The 12,521-nt window shown below is 40.2% G+C and overlaps 1 protein-coding gene across 2 annotated transcripts in view; it reads right to left on the bottom strand.

Moving 5' to 3' along the window:
* Positions 1–5,209: 5,209 nt before the first annotated feature.
* Positions 5,210–12,521, bottom strand: part of CCDC82 (coiled-coil domain containing 82) — a 31,078-nt gene continuing 23,766 nt past the window's right edge. For both annotated transcript variants that reach the window (XM_032488287.1, XM_032488288.1), the window contains 2 exons: positions 11,081–11,266; positions 5,210–6,183 (listed from right to left, as the gene is read on the bottom strand). In XM_032488287.1, the coding sequence (XP_032344178.1) occupies positions 6,118–6,183; positions 11,081–11,266 (252 nt within the window). In that variant the 3' untranslated portion in view covers positions 5,210–6,117. The remainder of the gene's footprint in view (positions 6,184–11,080; positions 11,267–12,521) is intronic.

Genomic DNA, 12,521 nt, shown 5'->3' with positions numbered 1-12,521 from the left:
GGATGGTGAAGTGGAAGGAGGCTATTGCTGATTACTGCAGGCAAGTCTGCTTTTGACAATGTGCGCTCAGTGTTCAGGGCCACATGAACAGAGGTCTTCAGAGATTGAGGGGGGAGTCGTGGAGAAGGTATGGGGGAAGGGAGTTAGTGAAAAAGAGGGTGCGGAGAAAGAACAGAAACCAATTGCAGAGGATAAGTTGGAAACAAACCCCAATCAACTTAGTCTAATTGCATTTGACAGCTCTGGAGAAGTTGGACAGAGTTAGTGGGGTTTTTTTTCCCCCAGCAAGCCGACAAGAGCCACTAGGTACTTCGTAAACACACGATCTGTGGGTTAGAGCAAGAATTCAGGGATTGTCAAGGGAGAGAGAGAAACAGACAGCAACAGGAATTGAGAGAGAGGGTAATGGAGAGCTGGATTCCCCCTTACGTAGTTGTTTCTGAAGATTCTTTATGGGGATGTTTCTGCAAAGAAACACATTTCCACCATGCTCGATGGAACCCCCAGCCTTTACTTTTCCTCAGGTTTAAAAAAAAAAAAGTGCTGTTTCAGAAGCTTTTTTGAAGTCAATGTTCAAAACGTACAAAAATCCAGAGAGACTGTCTTTTGGTTTTTAATTTTTCCTCCCTTTCCCTTTGCTCCGGTGTTTTCTCCTGGGGGGGGGGGGGTGCTGTAGGATGTCTTCTCTCCAAAGAGGGAGACAGCTTTTCAATTGTTAATGTCAGTAACTGGACTTTTGGACCATGCTTTTTTCTTCAGCTAATCCAATCACCGGTAAAAGCCTCATTCCCTGTAAGGTTTCCCAGCTTTAAATGCAAGCAGTCTGAAGTCACTAGCCACTGAGAGAGAGCCTTCAACACATTTTTCTTTTTCTTTCCCGCTTACGTTTCTATTCCTCACCCCCGGCTCTATTCTAACACAGTATCAAGAGAGACAAACTCTTCCGAGAGTAATTTACAAACGATGGTCAAACTTACAAACTTCCAGCAAATTGCACCGAGTCATGTCCAGCCACTTTTCTGTCCACTTTTGTACATTCCATCCCCGGCCAGTGGATCTGAGGGTCTGGACTCGCAATAAGCAATGTGGTTCTATCTCTTGGATGGCTCCGCGTTAGAGATGGAAAAGAAAGTAGCTTGTCTTTTCCTTTCTCTTTCCCGTCTGTTGTTCGCCGCTTTGCTGACACTGGCTCCCCTGCCCGGAGTCACGGCGCTACACAGGCTTTCATTGTGCTCCGATAGGAGAGGGAGAGAAAGAGAGAGAGTGAGACAGAGGGAGAAAGAGAGAGCCAGCGAGCTGCAGAGGGGGTGGGGGGGGCCGGGGGGCGGGGGGAGAGCTCGCCCGAGGCTCCCTGGTGGAAGGCGGGTGCCACTGCACGGGCGAGCGGCCGCAGCCGGCGCCGGGGAAAGGGGAACGCAGAGGGCCTCCCAGCGGCTGAAGAGGTGAATCCCAAAGCCTGCGCGTCTCGGCGGCGCGCGCAGCTCGGCCTCCTACTTGGCTCCGCGGGGAAGGCTGGGGAAATTCCCCAGCCTCTACCCGACTACTTCACCGGCTCGAAATGTTTCAGAAATTCCCGGCCAGGGAATGTATTTTCCCTCCCAGACCTCCGTTACGCCCCCCTGAGGATGTCGTTTTCATTTTTCAATCAGTTGTCAACGACACCCCTGAGCACCCTAGTGAGAGCTGGGTGAGCACTGGGAGATGCTCATTAGTGTCACAGGGAGACGTAGGGTGTGTGCGTGCTGAGGGCGGGGGGAGGGGGGAGAGAAGAGGCAATCACATCATTAGCTGCTAAAGGGACAGCAGGTGTCTCTACCTGCCCGCCTGTTTTGTATGTCTCTGGCTAAGTCAATCTGGATGATCACAAGCAAAGCAGTAGGAATAAATACAGTATTTTGCTAAGATGATATTGCCATATCAGTTCTAGGAAAGAAAAAAAAATGTCTTTGAAAAGGCAAGGCTGCGTATGACAAGCTAAATGCAAGATCTGAGGTCTGCACAGCTGTCTGGTTTACATGTATAATGAGGAAAATGATTATGTAGTAGCCGAGAAGTTTAATAACACAAATCAAATAGATCTGACACAGATGGTTGTCCCCTCATCTTCAGATAACCTCTACCTTTAAGATCTCAAGATGTATACTGGAGTCTGCTTATTATTATCAATTACGGAGAATCAATTAAAGTGAGCACAATACTGGTATAGTCAGTGTAACAGAACACATCTGACTCCGTATTAGATCTGTTCCTTTGGCTTTAACCCTGTGCCCTGTTTCCTAGGCTTAGTCTTGCTAGCTCTGTACCTTTTTTAAAAAATGTTACCTTTAGCCTGAAATATACAGGAGAGCCTATTCTCCAGGCTCCGACCTCTAAGGATATCAACACTTCCGCACTTATATAAAGACAACAAGTTGCAGGATAGAAAATAATGTTTGTCTTGTTACAGGTTTTACAGGGGCACCATGACCTGATCCACAGGAACAGCTGCAAGATCAAAGAATTCCTACAGCAAGAAGTTTGCAACAACCAACACCACCCTCTCCCTTTTTTAGTATAAAAGGAGCCTTAATTCTGACTTGGGGAAGATGATTCTCTAAGACATTACTCTGCCATCTTCTGAGCTGAATAAAGTCGCTATTCCTTGCCCCAATACCTCGTCTCCCAATTTATTGGCCTGTTGTGCGGTGGGCAGAACGAGCTTAGACTCGGTAACATTAAGACCATAAGTATTCTGTGTATCCTAACTGTGGAAGTCACTTGGATTTCAGTTCTCAAGCTATGGGGCTTTGTTAATTTAAACCAACTCTGGCATTTCAGTAACACCATCCTGCTTCAAACTGAGCTGTGGACAGAAGTGAATGGGTAAAATCAATGCAAACATTTTAAGACTGGCTTAATCTATAATTTAATTCTCGATAGGCTGGCCTACATCGGTCCATTTTATTTTCACAAATCCTGGAATGTCAGTTTGAAGTTGGGGACCAAGTGCACTCTAATGGAATATAACTGTTTTACTTTTCATTAGAACACACTTCTATCAGTCCCTTCCAAGGCTAAGTTCCTCACCGCTCATAAAGAAAGGCAGAAATTTATCTTTTTTATGTACACAACTTTGAATGGAGAACTCTCTAGTGAGGTGTCATTTAAATGTGGAGTTTTGATCATTATAAAATGTTCAAATATAAATGGGATTTTTTAAGTTTATTCATTAAGCATTATCTTATATTGGTGCTTTATATTCAGCAGTCATACTTGATAAAAGAGAAAAAATTAATATTTAAATTTAAAACTTACTGTTCACTCTAATAGTCCTGTAGTAGCATTCGTTTTGATTAATAACAAAGTCCTTAGTCAAAATCTGCTGTTCCCAAATGACATAAAGTCAGATACCTATGCTAGATAGGGACACACCTTAAAAACTTGTCAAGCAAGAATTTAATACATTGTCATACTATATTCTAGTTGTGTAGGACACGCCTCTACAGTGTCTTTTGTACACATTCACCCTTTACAGCCATTTAATTTCAAGCTGACGTCATTATCATCCACATCCTCATTTCTACTCACATCAGTTACTATTTACTCACAGTCACTTTTTCAGGAACAGCACTTCACATGTATTTCCCTTAATCCACAAATAATCCTGAAGGATAGGTATTATTAATCTCATTTATAAATGAGGAAACTGAGGCTCATGGAAATTAAACTATTTGTTCCGGTTCATATAACTAGGAAGTAACAGATCAGGACTTGAACTCAAGGCTGATTTCAAAGCTATGCTCTCTTAACCACTGGGTTTGCTGCCTCAGTATCAAGTGTGAAAAGAGTTACAGGGAAGCCAGACTATCCCCAAAATAGCTCAAGGGCTGCAATTACACCTCAATCAACATGCTGGCGTCTAAGCAAGTCCCATAATGCCTCCAAGAAATGAGTAGTGAATAGAACTACTCATCTGAATATGAGAGCAGACAAGTGAGAAAATATGGTCAATTACATCCAGCTACCAATAAAATAAACATTTCTTTTTTCCTTGTCTTTCCCTTTTTATGGAACTGTGCACTCTTATAACCCTAAAGCTTCTGCATACCCCTATGATTTTTTCAAGCATTTATTCCTTTTTATTTGTCTATTTGTCTTCCTCATCATCCCTACTATTCACAGCTAACACAAAGCATTTAACACTCCAGTAATAAATGCCATCTAAAAAGTGCGTAGACATGTGAGATTTATAAGTTTACAAACCATTTTTTGCATTATATAACATCAATATTGATGATGATAAAATAATACAGTATGTCATAATACCTGTGAAAGTTAATTCTGCTTTTTCAACATTTCTATTTTCTTCTAGACTTCTTGCTTTTGGCCCCGTGATCCATGCAAATTCTCATTTCCCAAGAGCCTGTCTCTTTGCCACTCTTTCGGTGTTATCATGTACATAAAAGCCTCTTGTGCTCTCCAAACACCCACTGAAGATGCTTGTTCGGTTGCAGTGACCTCAGACATCAGCAGAACTAGCGATTAGCATCTCCTGATCAACGGTCAGAATGCTGTTCTAACAGGAAAGATGCTTCAAACCAGCAAGATACCTGACCTAGGAACTGGGTCAGCTGCCATTGTAGGTCCCTAAAATCATGAGTACCTTCATTTTTACAAATTAAATGCATGCTGTGAAAAGAACAAATTAATTTTTGAAACTCTCCAGCTGGAATTCTCACTCTTCAGCTGTCTCAAGCTCGTCTGTAGTGTCACATACCATCACTTCAGCCTCAGCTTTCAATCGTGGCTTCATAGGGTTAAGGATGATTTCCATATGCCCATGAAATAATAATAATACAGATATGTGACTGAAATTTCTATTTCACACTTTAAAAAAAAAAAAAAAGGTGTGCACTCCTCACAGGAAACAGCACCAGTGTGCTCACAACTTTGTAAGCTTCTCCTACCTGTTCTGTTTACAATCATCATGGCGTAATTATGGAAAATGAATTGCAAAAAATATTCAGCATTCTCTAGGTAAGGACTTAATAAAATGTAGTTTTTAATGTAGACACTACATATATACTGAAGTCCATGCCGTGAACCCCATAATAGGGGATGCCAGGTTCAACCAAAACTTGAAGTAAGAAACAAGTACCTAAAATTCCACCGGAAAATAGATACCACTAGAACACCATTTTTAAGAATTAAAGATACAGAATAGACAAGGTCCATTGGATCACTCCAAAGCCATTTTACTTTATTATGTTACGGGAAAATTTAGAGGTGCAAAGCAATGCAGATGCCAAAATATGCTTTTAAACTATTTTTGGCTGAATTTGTCTCTTTGAGATCTTCTAATCCTAACAAATACTTCTATGGGAAAAGTTCTGGATAAAAATAAATAAAATACATCTTAATTATTAACACAGACAAAATTGGATAGAAAAAAGAAAGAACATTATGAAGCATGAAAATACATGTCATGAAATTATTCCTGAATGTGAGGGTTGGAAGACTCTGCAGACCTGAAATCTATTTGTAAGGGGAACTTCAGAAAAGAAAAAAAAACAAAAAACAAAGAACACTCCTCTACTTCGAATGGGTAAACTAACAGTTTGATTCTGAGGCAAGGGAACTGAACTGTATGAAACACTGAGGTTTCTTCCATGGCCCACTGATTTAGATAATGATAGTAGTAAAAAATATATTCGTGAAGATCGTTTAACACTGCAAAAGGGTAATAAACAGCTCTGGGCAGGGATGCAGCAGTAAATACACAGAGATGTTAGTCTAAATACATTTAAATACAGTGTTTTTCTACTAAACTGACAGGACATAAACAGCTTATTCACTTGATAGTCATCTGTTATAAAGGCATTGTTATATAACTTTAAAATACACTTAATTAAAAATTATTAAGCTTATGTTTCCTATGTACAGCAGATAAAAGCTTTATTAAACGGTAGAGTGCCGTCTCATGGAAATTCCGATGAACATATGTTTCACACAAGATATTTTGCCATGAAGATATACATAAAATATACAAATATGTCACATGATACAGAGAAATAAGACTCATGATCTTCACATTTACAGGAATTTATAAAATCTTCTCTGAAGGAAATGTGTTACAATTCAGTCAAACTTCTCATCTTGAAAGTAATCCGCAAAATTGAGATATTCTTGAAGTTGACCATATTTCTGTGTATACAATAAAAAAGCTAGTTATTTTACTCAAAGCGATGAAGATAAACTAGGCCTTTTCAATCTACTGACACAAATAGGAACAAGTTTATCTCATGGAAATTGTGAACAAAATTCTTTTTATCATAAACAGGGACTCAAAACTTCAAATAAGCATTTCTAATTCAGATAAAGCATTGGAAAGAGATCAAAAATGAACATTAACTTCATAACTTTCTTATAAATTGTAATTTTTCTATTATATTGATAGTAGAAGTATAACAACTTCAATAATTTATTCAACAAAAATTTGTTGAACACACAGCACATCTCAAATATTCTACTAATGACTGTCTAGGTACCAAAAATAATTGCTTTCCCTGCCCCTACGGAGGACAGAGTTCAGCAGTGACAACCAGTTACAAGTGCCAAAAGGAAGTATAGACACTGTCATGAGGATTCAGAGGAGAGGTTATGGTTAGCTGAGGTGGCCAGGGAGAGTGGCCTTTAAGCTGTCCTGGGGACAAAGGTTTGCAGGCAAAGATTTGGTGGAGAGTTTTCTCTAGGAGATGAAGGCCCGCACAACAACAACAAGACAGGGAAGTATGGGGTTTGACTGCGATCTGAGGCTCTCTAGGGGAGCAGAGAGAGAAGACTGAGCCAAAGACGCTGTGGTCAGAGAATTAAAAGCATGAAAAGCTAGGTTCCAGGGTTCAGCAATAATGTGACAGGCAATGGGAAGCCGCCAAAGGTCTTAAGGCAGGAGAGGGACATGATCTGAGGGGTATTAAAAAAAAAAAAAAGAGGTAAACATCCATTCCAGACTGGTATGGTGACTAGTTATGAGTTTACCATAATAATTTAGGTCATGAGGGCCTGAATTTGAGTGACAGCAATGAAGATGGCGAGGACAGAGCAGAGCAGGACAGGAGAAGAGAGGAGGCAGGATGATTTGGAGATTTCAAGGCTGACAGAGTGCGAGGTGCTTCCTTCAGGTGAGGAGAGGGACTGGCTTCTGAGCTCTGCTTCTACTCCCAGTGGGATGAGAGATGGTCCTGACAGCTCTGACTTCTATGGCGACAGGGACTTAGGGAAGGGTATGTGAAGAGTGTGTTTTCTTTCTAGAAAGGGGCCATGAAACCTTTCCTTCCACCAAAGACCTCTGACTAGACCACCTTGTCTGGAAAGAATGAAGAAGGGAACAGGAGGGGAGATAACCTGTGGACGACTCAAGGGTTCTGCGGGCAAAGTGCTCCAGCTTCTACGATGTGAGTAAAGTATCCCAGCCTTAGAAACCTATACCTTAAAAGTTTGACCGCTTTTGTGCTTTTTATGTTACCTTTCTTTATATTCTTTTTTTTTCTTATTTATTGAATTTCTTATGGAAAATTACAATCTATCCCCGCTACACAAAGAAAAGGAAGGAAGACGCCTCTTTGTTTTTATTACTAACAGCAGCTGATGTGAACTGGCCACTTTCTAATTGCTAGGCCCTATACAAAATGCTTAAAATGTGTTAGTAATTTAATCTCCTCAGTCAAAACCCTAATTATTACTATTGTGTTAGTTCCTGTTTTACCAAAGAGAAAACTTAGGCTTAGAGAAATAAAGTAACTTGCCACCAAATTCTACCACCAGAAAATATTTAAATCCGTGTTTTTAACCATTATAAGCCATTTCTGAGTTTGAAAGGGTGGGAGTGGGTGTGGCCTTAGCGTATAAAAAGAAAAACTAAACTAAAGGTAAAGCGAAACTCAGAGAGAAGGCAGGCAGTAATACCTGCCCATCCTCTCCACCTAAAGTTTCTGCTTCAGTCATTCTTCTTCACTAAAAATGTGTAGAGTTTGGATATTATGTCAACCCCTTAGCCTGCCAGCTGGACCTAGTGATGAAAACAGCTGAGATGTAGGAATGGAGTGTGAGAAACAGGTCAGATCATACAAGAGTTTGGAGTCTTCTACTGAGAAGCAGCAGTTAGACCTGAAGAAAGGATGGGTTTGCCAAACGGGGGAGCTGCGAGAGGCTCAGGACCAAATCTAGCACAACAGGTACTTCTAAGCAGTGGTCCTCAATCTTCAATTTGCTTCAGAATCACTCAATTTGTTAAACATCAGGTGATTTAACACCCCCAAGGGTTCTCATTCAAAAGGTCTGCAGTGAGGCCAGGGATTGTTCATTTTTCACAAGCATCTAGGTGATTCTGACATAGGTCGTTTAGGACCATGTTTTGAAAAATAACAGTTTAAGGGGTGGAACAAAAGGAAAATGGGAAAAAAAATGTTTGAAGCAGGGGAAAGAGAACAAGTGAGGAGCGTTTTAGGAAGGGGCAGGATATGCAACTATAATTTAAAATTCTTATTTATATAACAATTTTTGTGTAATACATTTAAAATTTACTTTAAATACAACTGTAAAACTGAAACTTGCTTCTATTGACACCCACCCCATCCCCCAAAATCCTGTCTGCAACTGCCCTGGAAACCCCATCATCGCATGCACTGTCTTCTTAAAGAAAAAGCATTTGTTAGAATTTTGCCAGTGGCATACGGTAGTGTGTTCTTCAGCTCTAATTTAGCATGTGACATATATTCCTATTACATTTATTATATATGTTGGTTTTATTATAGTTTTCTTATCATTTGTTCTTTTCTTACACTTGAATTGCTCCTACCCTTAGTTTAAAAACAGATCTCCTTGTTCAGCTGTTGAGAGGAAGAAGAAGAATGAAGTCAGTCTAGTTGGCAGGTCTTTGGGAAGAAATGCTGAGGTACCCTGAGATAATGGAGCGAAAAGGCTTGGAGGAAGGGGAGGCAGGTAAGGGAAAAAGCAAGGTGTGAAACACAAGCCCGATGAGGAGAGACAGGGACAAACAGCCTGTGCAAGGTGAAGGAAGGGGTTCACATAATAACTGGGAGCTAAGAACAGAAAGAGCCAAGGATATGGCCACTCAAGCAGCACTGAGCCCAGCCCTTGGAAAGGGCCAGAGTAACTGCGGCCAAGAGGAAGGCTCGCGTCACAGGAACAACGCAGCGTGTGGCTCAGAGACACACACCCCGACGGGTGGGCAGAGTGATGCTGGGAGCGTCGGAGCACTTGAGAGATTCTAAAATTTAATCACAGCACAAAAAGCTGCCTATGGATTTATACTGGCTATAAACTTATGTAGTTTCTAGGAAATCTTTTGAGAATGTCTACAGACAAATATTTTTAAAGTAGGAGGGATCTCAAAAAGACAATGAAGCTCTTTGGTATTTTATGTGACAAAAAAATGTGCTTATTGCCCTAAACGTGCACCATCCTGAAATACCTCAATGCCCAATGCTAAGTGTTATTCTTTAAGCATAACATGACACTCAGCTTTCTTAAGAGTATTTTTCTTATTCCAGGTCCCTTCTATTGTCACAAACCTTGTTAAGCCTTCTCTAGGGTACTTAATTTGGAAAGGCTTTTACTTTTTTCTGAAGGAAGTTTAATGTTCTTCTCCCGTATATAATATTGTTATATAATATTCACAGTACAAGCACAGTGATTTTGCTACACCTAGTACATAATTTTTTTTTAATGTGGTGTCCCGGTAGGTCTTTCAACTCCACTGGAGGGTTGGCAACACTTAAATTCATCAATAAAAGCACTTAAGAATGTCATGTCATCGAGGAAAATGAAGACGGGACGTACTGGGTAAGTGATGGCTCTTCCCCAAGGCAAATGAAAAAGCACAGAGGAAGGAAGGGGAGGAAGGACTGGGAGTGAGAGAAGTAGAAGCAAAGCAAAAGGTAAAAAGCTGAAGAGAGTAGAATGAGGGCAAGACGACTTAAGGGTCAAGATGTGGGGGGCAGGCAAGGCAATCCCTGGGTGGTGGTTTGTGGTGGGAGGATAACTGTCAAAGGGGAACCCCGTCTTGGTGTCCCTGTCCCACCAGGGGACCTCTGGGGAGCACATGAGGTCCTAAGAAGTTCCTGTTTCCTTGTTCTCGTTTTCTTTCCCTTCACCCCTAAGTTTACTCTCTGAGCTCTCTTCTGTTTTTATTTTCCTCTTTTACAAATTTCCTATGATATGAATAACCCAGGCAATAGATCTCAAGTCAGGCTTTTTTTTTTTTTTAAGATTAAATATACTGTTGATCTGAGTTGCCTGAAAATCTAGTGTCTGTTCTCTCTTATACATTCACGTAACTAGACTTGTTTTAGAAGCTTGCAGTCATATTAATATTCTTCCCATGTACCATAACAATTCTAAAAGCTCTGTGAGCAGACCAGAGCTTCTGAGCTGCCAGCAGATCTTCGGGAATCCAGTGCACTCTTCAAAACCCCCACTTTATCCCTGACATCAAATTTAGTGATCAACAGGATATGGGGGAATCAAAATCAGTGCCGTGGCCTGAAACCTCTGCATTCCCCTTGATCTTCAGTTACAGTGCTTGCTGCCCAGTCCCATGTCCTCAAGAAGAGGATGTGGGTGGTATTAGACTGGCAGCCGAGATCCTTTCCTCAGATTGGCACCAGGTGCTTCTTCACTCTCAGGTCACAAGAACTGTTCTAAAGATAGGAAGCAGACAAGCAGAGGTGAGTCCTGTACTTTGTCAAAGAAAATAAGGGGACAATATATATGTCAGGAAAACCACACACATAAAAGTGAAAGGACAAAGGTCCTTCATTAAAGGACAGCATTCTTGCTGATTAAAATCTATCCCAAGAGCAGAGTGAATGCTTAGACCATCAGGGCACCTACTCGGGGCAGGACAATGATAAGCATGAAAGGAATGGGTGGAAGAAGAGAAAATACAAAGACAGGGAGAGAAGGAGAGGTTCTCTCTTAAATTGCACTGTTTTCTACTCTAATCATTTGTATCCTTTTGCTGATCAAAATCAGGCTCCAGAATCTACTGAATGAAATGGCTCTCCCATATTCACCTTACCTCCTCAATCCAGCCACTTTCCTTTGACTGATTGAAAATTCTTTCCACTGTTTCTTTAACTTGTTCATCCTCCACTTCTTCTGTCTTTGCAATGGAGCAACATTCCTGGTACAGCTTGAATTTAAAATGTTTCAGTTTATGATAAATTCTGGTACGATCAGCACAAATTCTGCCCACAGTAAACACCTAAACCAAGAAACAAACATCATCTGATATATGAAGTGAATATATAGTAATGAGTGTACAGCCTTTCTGGTTTTTTTAAAAGTAGAATCTAAAAAATTCATTACTTTAAAAAAATTTATATGATGAGTCCTTTATCTTCTCTTATTTACACATCTCAACTTAACAAAAACTGAGCACCTGCTATGTTTCAAGTATTGGGCTAAGCACTGGAAATATATAAGTAAAAGATGTACCACCTGTATTCAGGGAATTTACAGTCCTGGGAGAAAAGCAAATGATTACAAAACAATGTGCCAAATGCTATGCACGAGATGCAATCAAGGTACAGAGAAGGGACAATTAACCCAATCTTAAAAGGAGGAGGGTCTTCAATTAGGTGATGCTGGAACAAAGTCTTTAGAAAACAGTTAACCAAGTTTGGGAAGGAGGAGAAAAATGGCTTGCAAGGCAAAAGGATGGGCACACCCAAAATCAAGAGAAACATGCAAGCTATCGTGTGTATACACAGGGTCCTGAGGTAAAAACGCCTGGGTTATGATCATTTTCTAGCTTACAAGCAACAGGTAAACTGAAACAAATTCTCATACCAACACGAAATACTGGTAGTTTTTAATTAAATACTCTTTTCCAAAAATATTCTGCAAAGTAAAAAAAATACTTGTGTTTAACCATATTTGTTTCCTTAATGAGTCTGATGTGATTATAACACATTAATATTTTATTGTTAGAAAATTACAGAAAGTTTGATTTTTATGTTTATATGGACTTCTAGGAGTCTATGATTAAGAATACTCTTCTTGTGTAATCAACTGTTCTCTTCCAGAATGTTTTGAATGTATACTTTGTTATATACACACCTATAGCTAAATCAGGAAAGCAGTGTCACTGTATTGACCAAATTATATACAAATGTACCTACATTATTTCACTCATTGTAGAAAATGCATCAGAAAGGGCTCCGAACATTATAACATGATCAGTCTTATTCTCACGGAGTAACCTGAGGACACAGATGAACTTCTTGCTAACTTACATATTTGTCTCTGTGTCTACATGCAGAATGGGTTATGCTCTCATGAATTCAGTACAAGTGATACAGTCACACTACTGACCAATGTAACTTGTATTCTATCTGGAAAAAAACTGCACTGTTTTTCTGAAGCCACACTGTAAGGGATCACACAGGAGATGAGTTCAATAAACAACACGAGAATACATTGGCAAAAACAAAAGTTAAATATGATGATCAGCAACA

Source organism: Camelus ferus, chromosome 10 (genome assembly GCF_009834535.1).
Source record: "Camelus ferus isolate YT-003-E chromosome 10, BCGSAC_Cfer_1.0, whole genome shotgun sequence".
NCBI classification, from domain to species: domain Eukaryota; kingdom Metazoa; phylum Chordata; class Mammalia; order Artiodactyla; family Camelidae; genus Camelus; species Camelus ferus.
Note: the sequence above shows the minus strand (reverse complement) of the source record. Positions and strands in the feature narration are given on the sequence as shown.